The 21,198-nt window shown below is 63.1% G+C and overlaps 1 protein-coding gene across 2 annotated transcripts; it reads left to right on the top strand.

Moving 5' to 3' along the window:
• The first annotated feature begins 21 nt into the window (after positions 1–21).
• On the top strand, positions 22–20,582 carry TPPP (tubulin polymerization promoting protein). 2 transcript variants are annotated; one of them, XM_020891676.2, is made up of 4 exons: positions 22–140; positions 11,799–12,116; positions 16,803–16,956; positions 17,063–20,582. In XM_020891676.2, exons 2-4 carry the CDS (start codon positions 11,800–11,802, stop codon positions 17,255–17,257), a joined length of 666 nt encoding a protein of 221 aa, XP_020747335.2. In that variant the 5' UTR covers positions 22–140; position 11,799; the 3' UTR covers positions 17,258–20,582. The 2 variants fall into 2 exon arrangements, with proteins under 2 accessions (XP_020747335.2, XP_020747334.2); XM_020891675.2 differs by having other exon boundaries at positions 11,796–12,116.
• The last annotated feature ends 616 nt before the right edge of the window (positions 20,583–21,198 follow it).

Genomic DNA, 21,198 nt, shown 5'->3' with positions numbered 1-21,198 from the left:
CGGAAGCGGGGGGCCGGGGGCGGGCCCGGGCCGGGGGCGGGGCCGGCTGCGGGGAGCGGCGGCGCGAGAGCAGGCCGGGCACCGGGTCGCTCGCGGCCGAGTCGCGGAGGCGCTGCTGCTGCGGTCGCCGCATCTCTGAGGTAAGTGGCCGCGGAGCGCCGTCCCGGGGCGCGGGGCGCCTGCTCCTCCAGCCACCTGCACCCGCAGTTCGAGGCGCGCCCGCCGTTCCCCGCGCCCGGCCGCGCCCCTTCCCCGAGGCCCCGCGCCCCCCAGCTGCCGGCCCTCTGCTCGGCGCTCGGGCCCCAGCGGCTGCGTCCGGACGCGGGTCTGGGGACGGGCGGCGGGGCGCGGGGGGCGCGGGCTGGAGCGGCCGACGATGTAGAGGACGGGTTTGTAATCGGCCCTCGCTGGGGCGCCCCCGCCTTTCTGCCCGTCGGTGCGCAGAGGACAGAGGACGCCCCTTGCAGCCCCTTCCCCCTCCCCGTTCATCTGCATAAACACCGTTCACGCGCCCAGGCCCGGGGTGGCGGCTGCCAACGAGACGGCAGGAATTTAGGGCTTGGAGGCTTTGAAATGGAGCCAACTGTCACGCTGCACGAATTTCAGGGCCACAGAAAGGACCGTTTGCGTCCGCGGCCCAGAATGAGCGTGACCCTCTGGCGAGAACGCCGCCTCTGTGTCGGGCATTGCTGTGCCGTATCGGAGCAGGTGTGTGTCAGATCGACACTGTGCGATCCATAACCCGCCAGAGGGGGGTTATGTTTTCTTAGCGCATGTGGGCACAGAACCCGGCAATCTAGATAAAGAGGTTGGCGGCCAGTGTATGTTTTCCACACGCCCCTGGGGACCAGAGCCCCGCCCTAGAAGGAGGATCCAGAGAAACCCTTTATCTGCGGTTTCAGTTATGTAAATGAAGCCTGGAGAGGAGGTGGGAAGGGCCCTGGGTGCCTGCGGTGCTGACGGGCGTTGTGTTCTCTGAAGATGAGACACCTTTTAGGATAAGCTGGCTGTGCTGTCACCCATGTGTATTTATTGGCTAATTCGTCTGACGTTTATGAATGATAAAAGACTAGCTTCCCAGGCCCCCAGCACACATCCTAGGGCTCCTCATGGCCAGTCTCTCAGGGAGGGGTGCTGGCAGGGCCTCCCCAGAGCCTGGGAGGTGGTCAGTGAACCCTGACCCGAATTCCCAGTGCCCTGGGCCCACATCCGGGGATGGAGCGATGGGGTGGGGAGGGCGAGCTTGGAGCAGGCAGGAAACGGGGGTGGGGCGGGGCTGGGGGAGGGGTGCCTTGATGGGGCCTTCCTCTGGACTCCCGATCCCGGCTCTGGTACCAGCCCCGGTTCCCACCTCGCGGGTGGAATCCCAGGGCTTAGGGATAGCGAGGGGGCAAGGCAGCGCTGGTGAGTTTCCGGGAGTATCTGCCAAATGTGGCACACACGAGCGTTCGTGTTTTCTTGAAGAAAGGGCCCGTGGCCTCATGACTTTCAGAAGGATCTCTCAGAAAGGTGCCATCGTTTAACTATGACTTTAAAAAATTATTCTCCATCTTTCTGGAATGATGACATGAGCCAGACTAGAGGAAGCCGTGTGGGGCTGTGTTCCTATCGCCTCGGCGTTGTTTGCCTCATCTTTGCTAATCCTTTGAAGTCGCAATAAATAAACTGCTTTAACTACATACAAGGTTATAGATGCTCACTGTGGGAAATGTGCAAATCACAGGAGAATTTCGTAAAGAAAATTAAAATGGCTCATCACTGATTGAGGTTTAAGAGAAAGCCGTGAGCAGCCAAAGTGCCCTCCAGGGCCGCTTCCACGTGGCTCCCTTCCCCGGTGGGTAGAGGAGCCGTTCCCTGCAGAAGAGGCTGAGAATTAAACGCTTCCTCGGGGAGAGGCTTGCTGACTTAGTGCCAGGGCTATTTATAGCTGGTGATGTTGCTGGTGAGGCTGGAGGAGCACGTACAGAGATGCCATCCGGGGATGTGGGGGCCACGCGGCCCTGGTATCAGGTCCTCCTCGGGCCCCGTCTGGCGCCACTCCGGAGCCACTGCAGACCCAGGGTGCAGGGCACTGTGAGGAGCCCACCCGAGCTCACAAGCTGAAGACCAGGCAGACCCCGGGTGCAGGCAGGAGCGACCCACGTCCAGTCCCGGCCGCTCCATCGACAGGTGTTCTCAGGGCAGGAAGGAGCGGAGCCCGGGTGGGGCCTGTGGGGCCCTGGCGCGCTCGCTCACCATCCAGCCCCTCCTGGGAGAGCAGCTTCCTCTCTGGCTGTGGAGGTGGCCCCGGGGTCACAGTCCATGGATCCCCAGAGCTGGCACCCTCGAAGCCCAGCATCCTCGATGGGACCTTGGTGTCCCAGCTCAGCAGCGCCTCTGCAGAGGGCACTTCCTCTGTGGCATTCATGTGGCTGCTCCTGGGGTATGTCGCCAGGGGAGTGGGTCACCGGGGGGTGCATCACCAGGGGAGTGCATCGCGGGGGGGGGGGGGGGGGGGGGGGTAGCAAGGGGGGTGCGTCACGGGGGAGGGTGGTTCACTGAGGGGGTGCATCACCTGGGGGGGGTTGGGCCACCGGGGGCGCGTTGCCGGTGGGGTCACCAGGGGGGTGCAGGTGTGGGGGAAGGGCGGGACTGGGTGAGGACCACGGCAGGGTCAGGGTGTGCTCTCGCCCTGGCAGGGAAGCAAGACTCCTTGCAGGTTGCAGAGTTGCCCTTTCTGTACCAGGACGTGCGGCGACATGCAGTGAAGCTCAACCGTGACGCAATGTGTCAGTGTCCAAAGGAAGGACCTTCTTTACTGAGAACGCGTAAACTGACTCCCACAGGGCGTGGATGCCGGTGCTCCGACTTTGGCACATATCTTCTGTGACATGGGGGGCGCTCATTCTCTCATTCACACCGCTTTCCCTCTTGCTAGATTTGTGGAAAGGAGGGACTGTCCTTCTCCAAGCCTAGAGGTTAAGAACACCCAGGCCCTCCCCCGCCCCTCTGCACGGCGTCCCTGAGTGCGCCCCATCCTGTCCCCTGTCCACCTGCCCAGCACAGCCTCCCTGCTCTGGGCCGAACTTCCCAGGTTCTCACCCTGTTGCACCCGTGTGTCAGGAGCCAGGTGCCCAGACCCAGGTGAGCTCTGGGAGGGCCCCGCCACGGGAACGTCACGAAGCCGGACGCCTCACACGCACTCTGCCTCTGGCTGCCGTGGTCACAGATCTGAGCCCGAGCATCCCAGGAGCAGGTTAGGACTCATTCTGCAGCCCTAGGCCCACGGACCCCAGTCTCCTGCAGGGGCCGTGGTCATCCCCACCGTGTTCCCAGGGAGGGACTCTGCCTCCTGCTGGCTTTCCTGCCTGAGCCTGCCCCCCCCACCCCCTGGGCCCTGCCGGCTGGGCTAACCTCTGGGCTCAGAGCACGTGCTCTTGCACTGTCAGCGTGCGTCCGATCTGTGAACATGCCCCCGCCGTCTGCTTCTCTGCTGCACCCCATGAGCCCAGGGTTGCTTCTGATTTCTGGCTCCCGTGAGCGTGGCCACCAGGAGCCTCCCTGCTCTGCTCCTCGGGGGACAGGTGAGCGTCTGCAGGGCCCAGGCACCGCCTCCCAGTCTCAGCCCCAGCACCAGCAGCAGCAGCGCTGGCAGGCCATGGCCCCCTGCAGGGCTCGCGTCAGAGCTTGCGCTTCAGGCCACGGTGATGGGCCCAGCGTCCCCGCTGGGGCCTGGTGCCCGAGCCACTCCCGTGCCTTGCGCATTCCTCCGGAGTTGTCTGCTTCGGATTGATCCACAGGGCACTTCCTAGATTCTGGAGACCAGCAGCGTAGGTCGCACATAGGAGAGACCTTGTCTACCCCACAGCCCCCTTTCCACTGCCTAAGTGATACTTTTGGAGGAGCAGAAGTTCCACATTTTAATCTGGGGCCATTTCAGAATCTCCTGCTTTGGGGACAGTGGTTTTGTGTACTGTGTACAGTCTTTCCCACACAAGGACATCGGATGCTCTTGAACATCACCCACCTGGGGCTTAATGGCCTTGCCTCCTGCTGCAGTCGGCATCTGAATTAATTCTCATTTCTCTCCATGTGTCCAGTCAGTAAGCCTGTCTCCTTTCTCGGAAAATATTTTCTTCCCTCTTTTTCTGCAGGACCACCTTGCCGTCCACACTATCTCCGCTTGTGGGTGGGTGGGGAGCTTTCTTCTGCCCCGTGGTTTATTCTCTGTCCTAGACCAGGACCACACACCACTTCATTTCCAGACCTTCCCATCAAGTCTCAAAACCGCTGGGCAAATCCTCCACCTGTTCTTCCTCCAAGATGGCTAGTTAATTCATGATCCTTTGTTGTTTCGTTTGCTTTGCATTCAGCTTGTCTCACAACCCAGACCAAAAAAAAAAAGTGTTGGAATTTTTGATTGGATTAAATTAAAACTGTGGGTGAATTCGGGGATAATGGGCATCTTTGTGCACTCAGACTTAATCCATGTTCATGATGTCACTGTTCTTCCAGTGACACTTCACAGTTTCTGTGTCGGTGGCCCTTGCACAGCTCCTGTTACATTGATCCTCAGGCAATCGGTATTTCCTCACATCACTTTAAATGATGTGTTTCTAAAGACTGCTATTGTCTGGTTTTGCTGCTTCATGGAAATAAAATAGGTTTTTGTATGTTGACCATGTAGGCAGAAATCTTGATAAACTCACATTGATTCTAAAAGTTTTCCCAGGATCCCTTTGGATGTTGTGTGTACACAATCATAGAAACTGCAAACAGTGACATTTTATTTCTTCCTCTCTGTGTTCATGCCGCTTCTCTCCTTGTCTCACTACACTGAACAGAGGTGAACAGATGTGGTGATAGCAGGCATCCTCCCCTTACTCCAGCTTGAAAAGAAAAAATTCTCAGTGTTCACGTGTTTTTATAGTTTTTTGTAGGTACCTATTATCAAGGGCTTCCCTGGTGGCTCAGATGATGAAGAATCCGCCTGCAATGCAGGAGACCCGTTTGATCCATGGGTGGGGAAGATCCCCTGGAGAAGGGCATGGCAGCCCACTCCAGTCTCCTTGCCTGGAGGATCCCGTGGACAGAGGAGTCTGGCGAGCTGCAGTCCGTGGGACTGTAAGGAGTAGCACATGATTGAGCAAGTAACACAGCACCACCCGTTATGGAGTTGAGAAATGTGTTTCCTCTTCTAATTTGCTAAGAATTTTTATGGTGAATAAATGCTAAATTCCATCAAATGATTTTCATTTGTGTGTACACCATGTGTTGGTCCCTCAGTCCTGTCCCAGTCCTTGCGATCCCGTGGACTGCAGCCCACCAGGCTCCTCTGTCCATGTGATGCTGCAGGCAAGAATACTGGAGTGGGCTGCCATGCCCTTCTCCGGGGATCTTCCCAGCTCAGAGATCAAACCTGGGTCTCCCACAGTGCAGGCAGATTGTCTATCATCTGAGCCACCTGGGAAGCCTGTGAACACCATACATACGCACATGCCTTTGTGTACATGGGTGCACACACATGTATTTACACTACATCTGGGTGTTTTCTTCCAGGAGTTCTTTAATCTGCCCTGCTGTGAGACTGATCCACTGAGTTCTGAACTTCAGTCACTAACCTTTGTGAAAGTGAAAGTGAATTCGCTCAGTCGTGTCCGACTATTTTCGACCCCATGAACTGTAGTCTGCCAGGCTCTTCCGTCCATGGGATTTTCCAGGCAAGAGTACTGGAGTGGGTTGCCATTTCCTTCTCCAGTAGATCTTCCTGACCCAGGCGTTGAACCCGGGTCTCCTGCATTGCAGTCAGACGCTTTACCGTCTGAGCCAGCAGGGCAGGCCAAACTCTAAGGTGTTCTCTTCTCAAAGCTGCTGCCTGCGTTCTCACAGCCGGTGCTCTTTTCTGGAATTCCTCACCTTGTTCTTTCTCTTCGCACATGGCATGCGCCACCCATTTCTTTTGCACATGCGCGCGCCGTCACTTTAAATAGTGTCCAGGCGAGTCCAGTGCAGAACGTGCGGCCTCATGTGGCTTCTGTCTCCTGCTGTCTCTGCAGGCTCCTGGCACTTCCCCTGTTAAGCCCGGCCGTTTGTTTGCCATGTGTGGACACGGGATCTAAAGGTGTCACAGAGACGTCTCTATCTCCAGTGCGCGTCCCCTCCTCTGGAGTGTGTGTGTCCAGCAGTGTCTGAGGCATCAGTGATCCAGGGCCCCCAAGTCCACGTTTGTGAGTTGGGAGGAGCCCGCCTGGCGGTCCTTGCCGGCTGCCCGTCCGCTCCCGGGCGCCCCTCCGCCTGGCAGGCCTTGCTTCGCCCCCCAGCCCTGAGCGCAGGGCTGGCTGTTGCTGGACCCCCCTCCCCCAGGGTGAGCCTGGGGCTTCCTGCTCCCCGGCATGGTGGCCCGGCCTCCATTCCAGTGCTGGGGGCCGCCTCTCCCCTCTGCGGGGCTTTGAGGCCTGCGGGCCACACTGTCCTCCACCTGCCAGCCGGTCAGGCCCGGGCAGCGGCCCACCCCGCAGCCCCGGGCCTCCCCCGGCCTGTGCGTGGCCTCCTGCTGCCGCGGCCCCACCGGGCCCACCCTTGACACCACGGTGTCTGAGGGTCTCGGTGGTCGCGGGCAGGAGAGGCCTGGCTCCGGGACCAGCTGTGCGGGCACGTGGTGACTGCTGGGCGCCGCCACTGGGAAGAGGCCAGGCTGCCCACCGCAGCCACGATTCTGGAACGACCGAGCTCCTGCCTTGCCCACCACGCACAGCAGCGGGGGGCCTGAGCCCTGGACGGGCCCTCTGCTGGCTCTGGCCACCGGGTCTGTGTGCCCACCCGGCGCTTCACCCACTTGGGCCTCCGCGAGCACTTTTCTCTGGGGCAGGAACCCCTGTCCAGCCCCCCGGTCTCCCTGGTGTGTGAGGGCCTGGGGCTGCTGTAACAAATGCCCGCAGGCTCGGCTGCAACAGCAGAAATGTGTCCTCCTTCCGCTCCGGGCCAGGCCCCCGCCTGAGATGAAACTGGCGCAGGACTGGGCTCCGTTGGGAGGTCCAGGAGGGTCCCTCCTGCTTCTTCCGTCTCCCAGGGCGCCTGGGGTCCCTGGGCTTGGGGCTGCGATGCCCCCATCTCTGCCTCCGTCTTCACGTGGCCTCTTCTCTGGGTCTGTGTCACTTACCCCTGTCCCTCTCAAGGACGCCTGTTGCTGGACTTAGGGCCACCCTAGTCCGGAGTGGGCCCATCTAGAGATCCTTAGCTTGATGACGTCTGCAGGGACCCTTCTTCCAAACAAGGTTCACCCACCTTGTGAGGACGTGGCCACACATGACTCACCCTGGCAGCAGGTGGGCTATAGGTGCTGTATTCTTGGGCTTTGTAAGAAGCAAGCTGATGGCAGAGGCCGGCTCAGGCCCGGACAGTGGGGCCCGGGGTGTGGCTCCTGGGAGGCCACGGGGTCGCCGGGAGGGAGACCCCCAGCCTCGCAGTGACCCAGGGAAGTTCCTTTGTCCACATGAGGTCTGCTGAGGGCAGGGCTGGTAACTGTCCTGGCCTCTTCCTCCCCTCCCCCAGCCCAGCGGCAGCAGCCCTCAGGTTTGGGGGGGGTGGCCCCCACAGCAGTCTCGCTGCAGGACGCAGAGTGGCCCCGGTCCTTGGTGGATGCCCCCCCTGCCCGCCCGCCCCTTCCTTCTCATCCTGGAGATGTCACCTCTGACTCTGGGACCTGGACCAGTGTGGCTGTGACCAGGCTGCTCCAAGGGACACCTCGCCCCGTGCGAGAGGCCCCACCTCTGTGGGCCTTTCCGGGCCCCTTGCCTGACGTCGTGATGTGGGCCCTCAGTGTCTTCCTCGTCAGACGGTGCAGTCACCCACCCCTCCTTGCGGGTGGGGCCCCTGCGGGGCCTCTGCGGAGCCTGTGACTGGCAGTGTGGGGCAGGGGGCTGCGTCCACGCCGAGACTCCAGGCACCGTCAGCTCTGCGGGGCATGTGCCCGCCTGGGAGGCTCCGCACACTGGGACAGGTGGTCATTCACTCTTCAGAGCTGGGCAGCTGTGAGTGGTGGCCGTATCGAGATTCGAATGTGAACAGCTGCCAAAAGGCTGTGTTGTGCCCAAGTGGACTCTGGAACAAAGAGCCAAAGCTTCAGGTTGCAGGCAGCCAGAGGGTCTTCAGGCTTGGCTCCACCGCTCCCGGGACTGTTTGCTCAGGGACTGTGCCCTTGCCAGGAGCTGGACCCAACCCTGGGAGCTGAGCTCTGGTGGGTGGGGGGCCGCAGAATGGTGGCGTCCACTCAGCTTGGTCTTTTGAATTTACTGTTCACCTCCTCCCCCACCTGCAAGCTCTTCTGCAGGGGTCCAGTGCTCACACCTGGCAGGGTCTGGGGGGTGGGTGGGGGTCCTCCCCGGCCCAGCTGACCCAGCGCCCGGCCCCCTCTGTGTGGCTGTGGAGCAGGTGTGCTTGGGACTCCCGTGAGGGCAGCAGGCGTCACGCCCCCAGCCTCCCCACTCTGCCACATCCGCCCTGGGGGCCGAGCCAGCCAGAGGACTGAGGTGCCCTGGGAGGCAGCCACTGTCCCTGCTGCTCCGCCTGATGCACAGGGCCTCTGGGTTCCCTCTGTGTGTCCAGAGGTGTCTGGCATGAGGCCTTCTGTGGCTCGGCCTCTACGGGGCCGCGGTCAGGCGCCCTCAGCAGATGGTCAGCCTGGCCGGTGGCCGGTGCTCCATCGAGGTCCAAGTGCAGCCCGCTCATCAGAGGCTCGGGGCCCTGGGCCTCGGGGTCACGCTGCCTGGCCCAGCCGTGGCCCAGGGACTCGGGCTCCCGGCCTGGGCGTGGGTGCTGCCCATGACCCAGCTCTTGGGGGCGGCCGGCCCCCTGAGGAGCCCACAGGAGTTCCAGGGCCCAGGGCCCCTCCCAGCCTAGCTCCCACTCCCGAGTGTCTTCCTGGGGACACGGCCCCCGGGGGATGGACTTGGCCACGAGAAGCCCAGTGGAGCGCCGGCGTGTGGTTCCTCAGTGGGTGGGTGCCCCCCAGCTCTTCAAGTAGGGGTTGGGAAGCCGGCCCGACAGCCCAGTCCAGGGACCTGGCCGAGCCTGAGGTGGGGGTCCAGCCACCATGGTTCCTGGGCCGTGACCCCAGCTCCCCATGTTGCCAGCCCGGCTCTCTGGGTGTGAGGTGGGAGAATCACAAAGCTTGGAGTTGGGGCATCCTTAGGCCTGGGGACCCCTGCCTGCTTGGGGCTGGTTGGTCCCGAGTTTTGCAGAGCAGGACCTCACACAGCTCCTGGGGAGGTGCTGGGAGCCTGGGGTTTGGGAGGCGGAGGGTCCCCTGTGCAGGTCTGAGCTCCAGATGTGCGCATCCTGCCCATCTGCACACCAGTCTAGACCCATCCCCAGAGACGCTTATCCTCCCCCCAGGGAGGCCGGGCCACCCGGGCTTACCCGGCACCCGTGGGAGACGGGATGGGCGCAGGTAGGCAGTGCATCTGGTCTGCACCCGGAGACTTCAGCCCAGAGCACGCCGAGGGGTGGGAGGGGTGGGATTCCCAGGGCCAGATACTCTGTCTGATCAGGAAGTGCCTGCAGGTTGGGGTGTAGACACGGGCAGAACGAGGGGCTGAAAGCTGAGGGAGCCAGGGAATAGAGGCGTGTTCACACCTGCAGAAGGAGGACTCCACACTCCATGTTTACTCACAGTGCAGACCTGCCTTCTGCTCCAGGAAGGAGAACCAGGAGAGGCAGAATTGATGCTGCCTTCAAAATACCTGGTCCAGCTCACAGGCACCTGGTCCAGCACACACAGTCACACCTGTCCAGCTCACAGTCACACCTGCCCAGCTCACAGACACACCTGCCCAGCTCACAGACACCTGGCCCAGCTCACAGACACCTGGCCCTGTTGCAGGCACATCACTGTCACGGATTCCCAGCCCTCCTGGCTGAGACACTGCACTGATGTCCTGCAGAGGCGGTGACTGTGGTGTGTAAGGGTCTGTCCTGTGTGACCTTTTCTATAGGTTTTGCTTCGGACGCCAGTCCTAAGGGCATTGCCAGGGAGAGTTGTTCTGGATATACAGCCCCTCAAGGCTTCGGGGGTCTGCAGGCCGCAGCAGGGCCGGCTGGGCCATGCTCACAAGGCTCCCTCCAGGTCACCTGCCCGCCCACCTGTCCTCCAGCCCCTGGCCCTGGTCCACACCAGGGTCAGCTGCTGAGAAGCCTCCCCTGCAGACACGGGCAGAGGCTGCTGGGCATCCTGTCTGCAGGCTCTTACCTGCTCCACATCCCTGTCGGCTCCGACACGGGCTGTGACTTCTGCTCTCCCATCCAGACCGGCCCCTCCCCAGAACACCTAGGAGTCACCAAGGAGGCACCTTGGAGAGCTTCCCACCGCGCACTGGGTCTGACTGCTGTTATTTTTATTTATTCTTGGCTGCGCTGGGTCTTTATGCCGTGCACGAGCTTCTCATTGCGGTGTCTCATCTCCTCTTTTTGTGGCTCCCAGGCCCCAGGCACCCTGGCTCAGAAGCTGTGATGCTCGGGCGTAGCTGCTCTGTGGTGGGCGGGACCTTCCCGGATCAGGGGCTGAACCTGGGTCCCCTGCACTGGCAGGTGGATCCTGGACCACTGGACCTCCGGGAAGTCCTGACTCCTGTTCTTTTTGTTAAAGTAACTTTTGATTATTAAGATACCGTGTGTTCATGGTGAACGTGGAGCCCCGAGTGGAGAGCTTGGCTCTGGGGCTCACAGCCGCGTCCACAGCCATGTCCACCCGGGCCTCCCGCAGCAGCGATGGGGCCTCCGCACGTCTCAAGCTGTGCCAACCTTTCTCTTTGGGGAACTCATAGGTCCTGAGTTCAGCCGGGTGTGGCGGGGACTCCCGCCATGCCGGGCGCTGCTTCTTGCGCTCTGACTCAGACTTGAGGGTTTTCTGTGGGTTCAGCCGTGAATGAGCTCGCTGTCCGTGGCTCTGACCGCCCAGCTGGACCCTGTGCTCGGGCCACGTCCTGCCTGTCTCTCTGCTTGCTGACCTGGTGGTTCTCCTGAGGCCGCTGCTCCTCTGGGGACTGGGCTCTCGGGCCCTGCCCCAGCCACCGGCCATGACTCTGGGGTGTCGATGCTCAGCTCCGGGATCCACAAAGCTGCTGGAGGTGGAGATGCCTCAGCCCCATGGGGACCCGGGCCCAGCCTCGGGGATTCACTGGGCTCCGGACACTGTCAGCCGCCCCCCAACACGGGGCCTCCACCCTGGGCCTGGGCGCAGCTGTGCTCAGCCCTGGGGTCCCCCAGACGCCTGCCCTCACCTGGGGCCCCCTCTCCCCCCGGCACTCCGTTTGGCACCCGGGTGAGGAGCACCGTGGGCAGCAGGCTGGGCCTTGAGGTGGGGGCAGTGGTGTGACTGCTCTGGATCCTCGCCACAAGGACGGTGTCTCCCCACTGGTGCCCAGAGGGGTGTCGCTCGGGGAGCCCCCAGAGCAGGAGCAGCCGGGGGGTTGCCCCCAGCTCAGGGACGGTGTCACCCCACCGATGCCCAGAGGGGTGTCGCTCGGGGAGCCCCCAGAGCGGGAGCAGCCGGGGGGGAGGTGAGGGGTTCACTGGAGGGGCCCTGCACCCCCGGGGCTGCTGGCCGCATGCTGCCCCCGTGGCTGGGGCTGCGAGCTTGGGGGACAGGTGGACAGGGTGCCAGGGCCGGAGGGGCCGGGCTGTGTCTGCAGCAGACGCGGGACCCTCGGTGTACCCCATGGTTGTGAAGTCACTTCCGGGCAGGGCTGCTGTCCGTGGGTGGCAAGGGGTCTCAACACAGCTGCCCACAAAGCAGGTGACCTCTCGTCTCTTCCTCCCAGCAGCATGGCTGACAGCAGGCCCAAGCCCGCCAAGTCCGCCAACAAGACACCCCCCAAGTCCCCGGGGGACCCCACCAAGGACAAGGCTGCCAAGAGGCTGTCTCTTGAGTCGGAGGGGTCCGGCGAAGGGGCGGCCGCCACGGGCGCAGAGCTCAGCGCCCTGGAGGAGGCCTTCCGGAGGTTCGCAGTGCATGGGGACACCCGGGCCTCGGGCAGGGAGATGCACGGCAAGAATTGGTCCAAGCTGTGCCGGGACTGCCAGGTGATCGACGGCCGGAGCGTGACCGTCACTGACGTGGACATCGTCTTCAGCAAAATCAAGTGCGTGCTGGCTCCGCCCGGGGCCATCGGGGGCGGGTCTGGGTCCTGGCGGGCGGGGCAGACCCGTGGGGCAGCCGGGTGGGGCCAGGGCCTCGGGTCGGGGGCAGTCACAGCCGGCCGTGGGGGCCCGAGCGTCTTGCGTGGCGGAGTCCTGCCCGCGGGGGGCGGCGGGGGGGTGGTGGGAGCCGGAGGTCCATGGTGCAGCTCCTCAGCTTTGGGGGGCGTTCATGTGTGAGGAAGGGCAGGGGTAACCAACAGTGGCCGCCGCATGCGTGTCCACGTGTATGTCCACACGTGTGAGCACATCCAGGCCTCAGCACGCCCCTCCCCCTCTCCTGCCCGCCACACCCGGGACCACACCCGAGAAGAGCACCCACCACATCACACACGTGTGCACACATGTAGACAGGGCTCCACTCCCTGGTCAGGGCTCGCCCGGAGGACGAGCGCTTTGGACAGGCCCTGAGACTCCGTGTGCAGGATGCCTGGGCGGTGGGGGACACAGGCCCTCCTGCCCCAGGAAGGGTGACCCCTTCTGGCCCCAGCCCCACTCCAGAGGGCAAGACGCCAGCTGCTTGGATACGCGGGCCGCCCCCGTCTCCCCGGCTGCCCGGACCCCAGTGTCGCTGCCTCAGCTTGCCGGGTGCCGGCCGTCTGGGGGCGCGGGCCCAGCGAGGGTCGTGATCAAGACACAGTTAAGCGCAGCCTGTGGCTCCTTCCCGCTGCCCTCCTATACCCAGGCTCCCCATGGGATCCCTGTGACCTGTCCCGGGGGCGGGCCCCCCAGACCTCCCGGGTGTGGAGTGAGGGGCCCACCCTCACGCTCTTGTCCTTGGGGAGAGGTGGGCGGTGCTCCGGGCAGGGTCCTGCAGGCCAGGCCAGGGACCCCAGGCGCCCAGGTCTGCAGAGCGCGGTGCAGCGTGGACATGTGCGTCCTGGGTGGAGGGTCCCCAGGTGGCAGCCCCGGCAGAGGCGCCCCGGCTCGTGGGAGCCGTGGCCATGGACGCGGAGCCGCGGGCGCTGACAGCGACGGCTGTTTCTGTTTGGGGCGGTTGCCATGGCTCAGTGGCTCTGCGCCGGCCGGTATCTGCAGCCTCTGTTTGGGCCTGTCGCCATGGCAGCGCTTGTTTGTTTCGATGTTACTATGTGTTAAGTTTTAAACAAACTTCTTGCCGCTCTTCCCCAGGCCTTGATTGAAAACTATTGTTTCCGAGACCGGGGCTCCCCACCCCCACCCCTGCTCCACCACCCCAGGGCGGGAGTGAACTCAGGACGCCTTCCCACGAGCACGTCGGGGGTCCGACACCGCTGTCGGGGGGGTCCGTGGGTGGCGGGGTCCCTGCGTGTGCGCCCAGGTGGGGTGGCCGGGAGGGGGGGATAGGGGAGGCTTCCCCTCCTGGCCCTGACACAGCTTTCTGGCCGATGGTCACATTCCCCATGATTCTGGAGCCTTGTCTGGGTTGGTGAGGACAACACGGGCCGGGGCAGGACAGGGACTGTCCGAAGCGTGGAGCGTGGTGCATCCACGGGGCCTGAGGGAGCAGGTGGGGTGGGCTGAGCTCCTGGGACGGGGCGTCCCAGGCCCACCAGGGGCCCAGCCCCTGTGTCCAGGCTGGTAGGGATGCTGCCCCTAGGTCCTGCTTCCAGCTATGGTGTTGAGGTCTCACAGGGTCCGGGGGTCCCTCTCCCGGCCCCCCGAGGCCATGGAGGCCTCCAGCAGTGCCTGTCCAGGCCTGCTGCTGCCCGCCCAGTGCGTCTGCAGAGAACCAGGACCTAGGGCGGGGGCCCGGCACCCCAGAGCTGTGTGTGAGCAGAGTCGCCCTCGGGCCCCAGGCCCAGGCAGGGGTGAGGCCAGGATGCGGCCCGTGGACCTGGGAAGGAGCAGGGACCAGTGTCTGCCCGCGCCCGTGCCTGGTGCCACTCGTGTGGCAGCCCGCGTTTCCCCTGTGGTCCAGTCCCCCCAGGGCCCCCCCTGGCCCGGGGCTGCTGGGGGTCAGGCCCCACTTCCTGTTTCCTGGACGTGTCGCCCAGGTCCGGCTCCTGCAGGTCAGGGGCTCCTGGAGTCGGCTTCCTGCAGCCCCGCAGGTGGCTGTTTATCTGTGGTCCGGGGGGCCCTTGCCCCATCCTGGGACGTGTCGGCCAAAGTCCAGGGCCCTGCGTGACGCTGGCCCTGGAGGCACCAACCTCTGTCCTGGGAGGGCTGGCTGGCCCCCGCCAGGATCCCTGGCCACCGGCGTCCCCGGGTGACCTGCCCTGGGCCTGCAGAACCGGGAGAGCAGCGCCCGAGGAGCTTAGCTCGGGGCCACGTGTGTGCCCGGTGACCCCGTTACTGCCAGGCCAGCATCCCCACAGGACAATAGTCTCTGGCCCGGGCGCCGAGTGGGAGCAGGGCGTCTGCTGTGGGGACCCTCATCTCTGTGCTCGGCAGAACAGGCTCCCTGTGTCTGCGCAGCTGTGTCAAGTAACCAGGCGTCTCCGGGGAAGAGCTGGCATTGTCACTGGAGATCTCCTTGGGGACTGCTGTCAGTGGCGGGCCGCGGGGCCCCGGGAAAGAGGCCTCGTGAGACTGGAAGTCCCACGAGGGACTGGTCCCAACCAGGCCCCGAACCCTGCGGGGCAGTCACGGCGGGGACGCCCGCCCCTGCCCAGCGGGGCAGGCAGGTCAGCCCTGGGCCCCGCGTCCATGTGATCTGAATGCGGCCTCTGATGGAGACCCGGGCGGCTGTCCCCCCCGCCCCAGCCGAGTGACTCACGCTGGTGGTGCCTGGTGCAGGGAGGGCTGTGTGCCCCCCACTGGACACCGGGCTGCCGGTCGGGCCTGGAGCCCGTGAATAGAGACAGGCACGCCTTTGACGACTCGGTACAAACAAGCGGGACCCCATGGCTGCGGAGGGTCACCCCCAAGCTGGGACGGCAGGGCCGGGCCCGCGGCCTCACAGCGGCCGTGCAGGGCGGCGGGCTTCCAGGGGCGGGCGGAACCCACGGCCCGGACTTCCAGTCTCACGAGGCCTCTTTCCGCCGTCGCCCTGACCTCGGCGTAGTCGGTCAGCGTGTCCTGAGTCCTCAGGCTCATGTGTCAAGTGTGAGTCCCCATGTGTGCCGGGGCTGTCCCGAGGTGTTTGTCTATGGTCGCCGAGCTGTTTTGAGTTCTGGTGACTGAACAGGTCGGTGAACAGGAGAGTGAGTGAGTGGGCCAGGAGGGGTCACGGGGCCGTGTGGGCCCCCGGCCTCCCCAGGGGCCCCGCCACGCCCTGCTGTGCACTCATCCGGCCTTCACGGCATCTGTGGTGGCGGGTGTGTGCTGGCAGGGGTGCCACGTCCGGCCACACTGGGATTCCCTCCCATTTCCCTCACGCCTGGCAGCGTGGAATGTCCTTCTTGGGCTGGTTCGCATCTGGTAGATCTTGGAAAAGCGTCCGGTTCAAATATTTTGCCCAACTTTTTACCTGGGGTTTTCTTCTTGTTGTTGAGGTGTAAGAGTAATTTGCATACTCAGATACGAATACTTTATCAAACTTTCTCCAGTCTGTGGCTTGTCTTTTGCTTCTCTTAACAGTATCTTTTTGAAGAGCACGGTTTTAAAAGTTTTGGTCAAGTCCAGTTCATTTTTTTTTTTTTCCTGGACTGTTTTTTGGGGATTGTTTCTAAGAAGATCTCTGCCTAAGCCAGGGTCACAAAGATTTCCACCTGGATGCTCTCTCAGAAGGTGGACAGTTCGGGCTCTATGGCAAGCGCAGGACTGTGGTCTACTTACTACTGTAGGTGGCGAGGGGGGGCAGCCCAGGCCTGCTCTCTGCACACCGCCCACTGGTCGCTGTGGCTCTATTTGCTGAAAAGATGATATGCGACCACTCACTGCCTTTGTGACCTTGTCGAAATCCTCCTTGTGCCCCATCTCTGACACCGTCCTGCGGCCGCTGTGGCCAGTGCTGGCGTGGGCGTGCCACCTCCCACCCAGGGTGCCCTCCAGCCTGGACCCCGGGCACTGCAGCCACATTGCCCCTGGAGCCCTGGGCCCCTGCAAGCAGCCTCTCTCCTCCTCCCAGGCGCGTCCCCCACCTTCTCTTGCTGTAAAACACTGAGGCCCTCACTGAACAGATTAGCCGGGGGAGATCCGCTCCAGGGGGCAGTTAAGATTCTCAGAGATGGAGAGCCAGTTCAGAGCCATCTTGAAGTTGGCAGAATGACCTACCAGGTCCGGGCAGCCGGGTCTGCGTCTTCGCGGAGAGCTGCTCCCAGGCCCCTGGTCAGGCCGGGACGTGGGGAGGCAGCCCCCAATCCTGTCCCCAGGGGATGGTGCCTCTGTGCAGGCTGGGGGAGCCCCTGGTGGGACTGAGACGCCCTCCACACTGCGGGGGGCGACGTGCTTCCCACCCTCTCTCTCTGAGGGTCCATCTCCCACGGAGGCTACACGCTCGCCTGCTTTAGAACCAGACGAGGCCGTGTTTTGATGTCCAGTCTTTCATAAACGATGTGCTTCCTTTAAGCTTCTCTCCAAGGCAATTTATATTTGCTGCCGTTGCCAATGGCAACCAATCACTGGGTGCAAACGCTGCAGACTAGGGTAGGGGAGAGGCAGGCTCGCTCTGGGCTCTTCAGGGGAGGTGAGGGTCCCCGATGTCACGGGGCCCTGGGCAGGGTGGGGGGGGGGTCCCTGGGTGCCCCATGAGACTCTGCTCCCTGCAGGGGCAAGTCCTGCAGGACCATCACATTCGAGCAGTTCAAGGAGGCGCTGGAGGAGCTCGCCAAGAAGAGATTCAAAGACAAGAGCGCGGAGGAGGCCATCAGGGAGGTGCACAAACTCATCGAGGGCAAGGCCCCCATCATCTCGGGGGTGACGGTGAGCACCGGGGGTGGGCAGGACAGGTGCGGGTCCCCACGCGGGTGGCCCCTGTCTGTGGTCTGGGCCCCGGACTGACCTCCCCCACGCCCCCACTCTCTTGCAGAAAGCCATCTCCTCACCCACCGTGTCACGGCTCACGGACACCACCAAGTTCACGGGCTCCCACAAGGAGCGCTTCGACCCATCAGGCAGGGGCAAGGGCCGGGCGGGCCGCGTGGACCTGGTGGATGAGTCGGGCTACGTGCCGGGCTACAAGCACGCGGGCACCTACGACCAGAAGGTGCAGGGGGGCAAGTAGCTGGCGGGGCCTCCCCTCGCCTGGCCCCCTCACCACCCCCACTTCGTTACATTCCTGTGCTCACCGGCAGAACTCGGACCTGGGGCTGGGTGGCCGCAGGGCCACCAGCCTCCCTCCCGCCCAGCCCTCGCGCCCCCTGGACCCCAGCTTTGGCCCCTGAACTCACCTTTCCTAACACACCTGCCTCATCCCTGCCAGGAAGTAGACAGACGGCCCTTTCCAAAGTGTCTCCCAGAACCAGACCACACTGGCCACTGGCTTGCAGCAAAGTGGGTGTCCAAAGGAGTTGGGACAGGCCCTGTCGGGTTTGTGCTGACGAGGGCACCAGGGCGCCGACCTGCAGCCCCGATGACACGGAGGAGCCCAGCCAGGGCCCCGCAGAGCCCGGAGAGCAGCGTGCCGGCAGGGGAGGCGGGCACACGTGCACACACGCACGCACACACACCGCACACGTGAACACACGCACGCACGCACACCGCACACGTGCACACACGCATGCACACAGGCTGCGCACACACACACACACGCTGCGCACATATGCACATGCACGCACGCACACACGCACACGCGCTCAGGCACACGCGCCTGTGGACCGGGGCTGTGCTAAGGGTGGGCGTTGAGCTGAGGGCTGCTGTGCAAAGGAAGGAGCCTCATCCGTCGACCAAAGTGACTTGAACCATGAAGTTACAGGATTCTAAAACTAAGGGCAATTCATTTCATTTCACTTTTCTGAGAAGAAATAAGAAATGGCGATTAGAGTTTGCTCTCAGAACGGCTCAGGGAAGACTCAGAATAGCCCATCTCTGGGCCTCTCTCCTGCAACCCCTGTGCCCTGAGTCCTGGGCCAAGGAGACTCCTGGGCTCAAGGCTGCGGGTGGCCCAGCTGCCCCCTCCCTCCCCCTCCAGCTGGCCGCTGTGGCATCTGCGAGTGGCCCCCTTGTCCACCCCTGCCCAGGAGAGCAGAAACCGCAGGGCAAGACTGGCCCGGGGAGGGCCGAGCCGGCAGTGTCTGCATCCGGGGTCTCCGAGAGGCCAGAGGCGGGGCCTCCTGCTGCCGCACTGGCTGCTTGGCCACGTGTCCCTTGTGCATGAAGATGGCTGCAGCCTGGCACGTGACCCGCTGGGCCCCGAGGCCCTGGTGTCAGTCTTGGGAAAGCCCATGGCAGACCCTGGGGAGTGCCTCCTGGAGCCCACGGCCCCGCCGCTGTCTGTCCCATGTCCAGGGCAGCGGGCCACCTGGGGCACCCCTCCCCAGATGCATGGCCGGCCCACAGCACCGGTGGCCGTGAGAAGGCCAGCACTGCCACGCACGCCGGTCCCTGCTGGGCCTGGAGGCCTGCCCCCCGCAGAGGGGCCCAGGCCAGCGCTGGACATGGCCCCCGCACTGTGCTCCCTGGAATGTCAGTGGCTTCTGCGGGCAGCTTGGTCCTAAGGCCCTGGGACCTCACTGCAGAAACACCTGGGAAGTGAGGGATGGAACACAGGTGTCTGGAAGCACTTGGAGGACACAGTCACTGCTATCTGGGAAGTCTGCAACTCGGGGAAATGAGGCTGCCCGGCCAGGCCCTCGCTCTACTGCCGGGAAGCCGAAGGCTGGGATGGCAGGCGGGCAGGACACCGGCCCCCGCCCTGGGCTCTTCTCTAGGAGCTGTCAGGTGGGGAAACACGTGCAGACAAGAACATGCAGAGTCCCGTGTCCCACAACCCCCTGGGCTGGCCTGCAGGGCAGCACCGCCCGCTGCAGGAGACTGGCTCCCCACAGCCATGGCGGCCCCGCCCCCAGGCCAGGGAAGGTTGATGCACGGTGGCCACCCTGGCCCAGCCCCATGCTCTTGGGCTCCTGAGGCGTCCAGAGGCATCCGGGCGGGTCTCGTGTGTCCCTGGCCCAGCTGAGGTTCCCTTCCCAAAGTGCAGCTCTGGAAACGCACCTTCAGCTCAGGGCAGGGCGAACGGAGGTCCCGGGCCTGCTACCCCGTGACTCAGCACGGATGCGGCTCCCACGCTCGGCACGGACGCTACGGACAGAGGCAGGTGTGCGTCTCGCTGCATGTCCTCTGCATCACCCGCTCGCTTCCACTAACCGCGGTCAACTAGAAATCACGTGTCTGTCTGTGAGCCAAGGAAACTGCACAAGCCCGCCAGGACGCGGGGACGTGGTCGGGGCACTCCTTGCGGATGGCGCCCAGCCAGGACCGCAGCGTGCACGCGAGCACTGCCGCCCCCGTATTTATTTCTATTTAACGCTGTAGGAGAAGCAAGCGGGCAGCAGTCAGGTCGCCAAAACTGAAACCATGTATGTTTAAAATATTACAGGAAGAGGTCTATATTTGTACTGGAGTATTTTTACACCTGAGTGTCCTCAGTCTTAAGGTTTGAGCAGGTGGAAACCAGTTAGGAAGAGGCAGGTGGGGGCTCGGGCCGGTCCACACCCCAGGGGCCACCAGCTCAGGGCAGGCCGAGGCGGCCCCTCGAGGCCCAGGGGCGGAGGCTCCACGGGAAGCCTGACGGCCTGAGGTCAGGAGGCTTCTGCGGCCATGTGGGTGGAGGGTGGCAGTGAGGCGCAGGCCCATGAGGCCCGCGGTCACCGGGAAGGCCGCTGGTGCCGATCCTCCAGGACCCAGCAGGCGCCCCCCTGCGAGCAGTGTCCCCACACGGGCGGGCACACCCCATCCCGTGGCACACACAGGTGGGGATGCGCTGTCACCTGTTCCCACAGCACAGGCTGATGACTCAGCCGTACTGTGAAGTGGCGAGACCGTCCTCAGAGCTCTGACCCCGATTGGCCTCCCTCCACAGACCGACTACTGAATGCTCTGGGGCTCGCCCGGGGAGGGAGGCGGCTGCCCTGCACTCGGGGGTGCTTCGGCTAACGCTCTTCCCCAGACCAAGCCAAACAACAAGGAAACGCACATAACTCAGACTTGAAAGGGATCATAGGCTACTAGTTTGTATTAAGTCTTTTCAGGAAAGGGAAATAAATGTACATAGAGATGCGGTCTATTTTTGCACTGTTTTCTCACTGTGAGGGAGTGAGGAGAGCGTCGCCTGGTCAGTGTGCCAGGACTCGGAGCTGCTCCCCAGGAGCTCCGGGGGCGTCGGGGGGGTGGCTTGGAGCCGCTCTCCTGGAGTTTCAGGGGCATCGGGGGGACTCGGAGTCGCTCTCTGGGAGCTCCGGGGGTGGGCACGGTGCTCCACCCAAGCCGCTGTCCGAGGCCTGCTCGCAAACCTGTGGTGAAACAGTTCGTGTCTGTCTGCATACCTCCTCGGGTGCCCCCTGTTGTGAACATTGTGTCTGGTTGGTGACAAATAAAAGTGTTGAATCATGGCCTGTGGTCCTCCAGCTGCGCCGTGTGTGCGGGCATCATGTGATGCCACAGGGGCACGGACATGCCCAACAGGGCCCGCAGGTCACAGCAGCCTGCGGGCCAGGTGTGAGGCGGGGAGCGGGGTCTGGACACAAACCACGTCACAAATGCCTGCAGCAGCCCCGGATGCGGACTGACGGTGCCCTCAGGAATGACAAAAATAAGGGTGTTTTTGGACCATAATGGGGAGCACGCCAGTCAGTAGGTGAGAAAGGAGATTCCAAATGCAGAAGGCGAGGACAAAAGGCAAGTCTGAGCCCTAAAGGGAAAAGTGGGACAAAGAGTGAACAGTAAATAACCACAAACAGTGACTGTGTCCGGTTACACAGAATACCTCCCTGAGGCCGAGAGCTGTGTTAGCTGGACGGGGGCACGGGGAGTCAGTGTGTGGTGTTTGCTATGCCGATCAGACATACACAAGCGTGCTGTGGTGCCACCCTCACCGGGAACAGGGCACACAGCGTTCACACTTGAAAAGGTGACAATGTGAATGATATAAAACTATCCAAAAACAGCAAAATCAGAAAGGAAAAATATCACGCAAGTAGAACAAGCAGCAGGAAATGAGATGGCCGA

Source organism: Odocoileus virginianus, chromosome 14 (assembly GCF_023699985.2).
Source record: "Odocoileus virginianus isolate 20LAN1187 ecotype Illinois chromosome 14, Ovbor_1.2, whole genome shotgun sequence".
Lineage (NCBI taxonomy): Eukaryota > Metazoa > Chordata > Mammalia > Artiodactyla > Cervidae > Odocoileus > Odocoileus virginianus.
This window is presented reverse-complemented; position numbering and strand designations above follow the sequence as displayed.

Excerpts from the sequence above, each read along its gene's own strand:
- TPPP (XM_020891676.2), top strand. The coding sequence starts at position 11,800 with ATGGCTGACAGCAGGCCCAAGCCCGCCAAGTCCGCCAACAAGACACCC. Across the intron at positions 12,117-16,802 it reads ATCGTCTTCAGCAAAATCAA|GGGCAAGTCCTGCAGGACCA; the intron begins GTGCGTGCTGGC and ends TGCTCCCTGCAG. Across the intron at positions 16,957-17,062 it reads CCATCATCTCGGGGGTGACG|AAAGCCATCTCCTCACCCAC; the intron begins GTGAGCACCGGG and ends ACTCTCTTGCAG.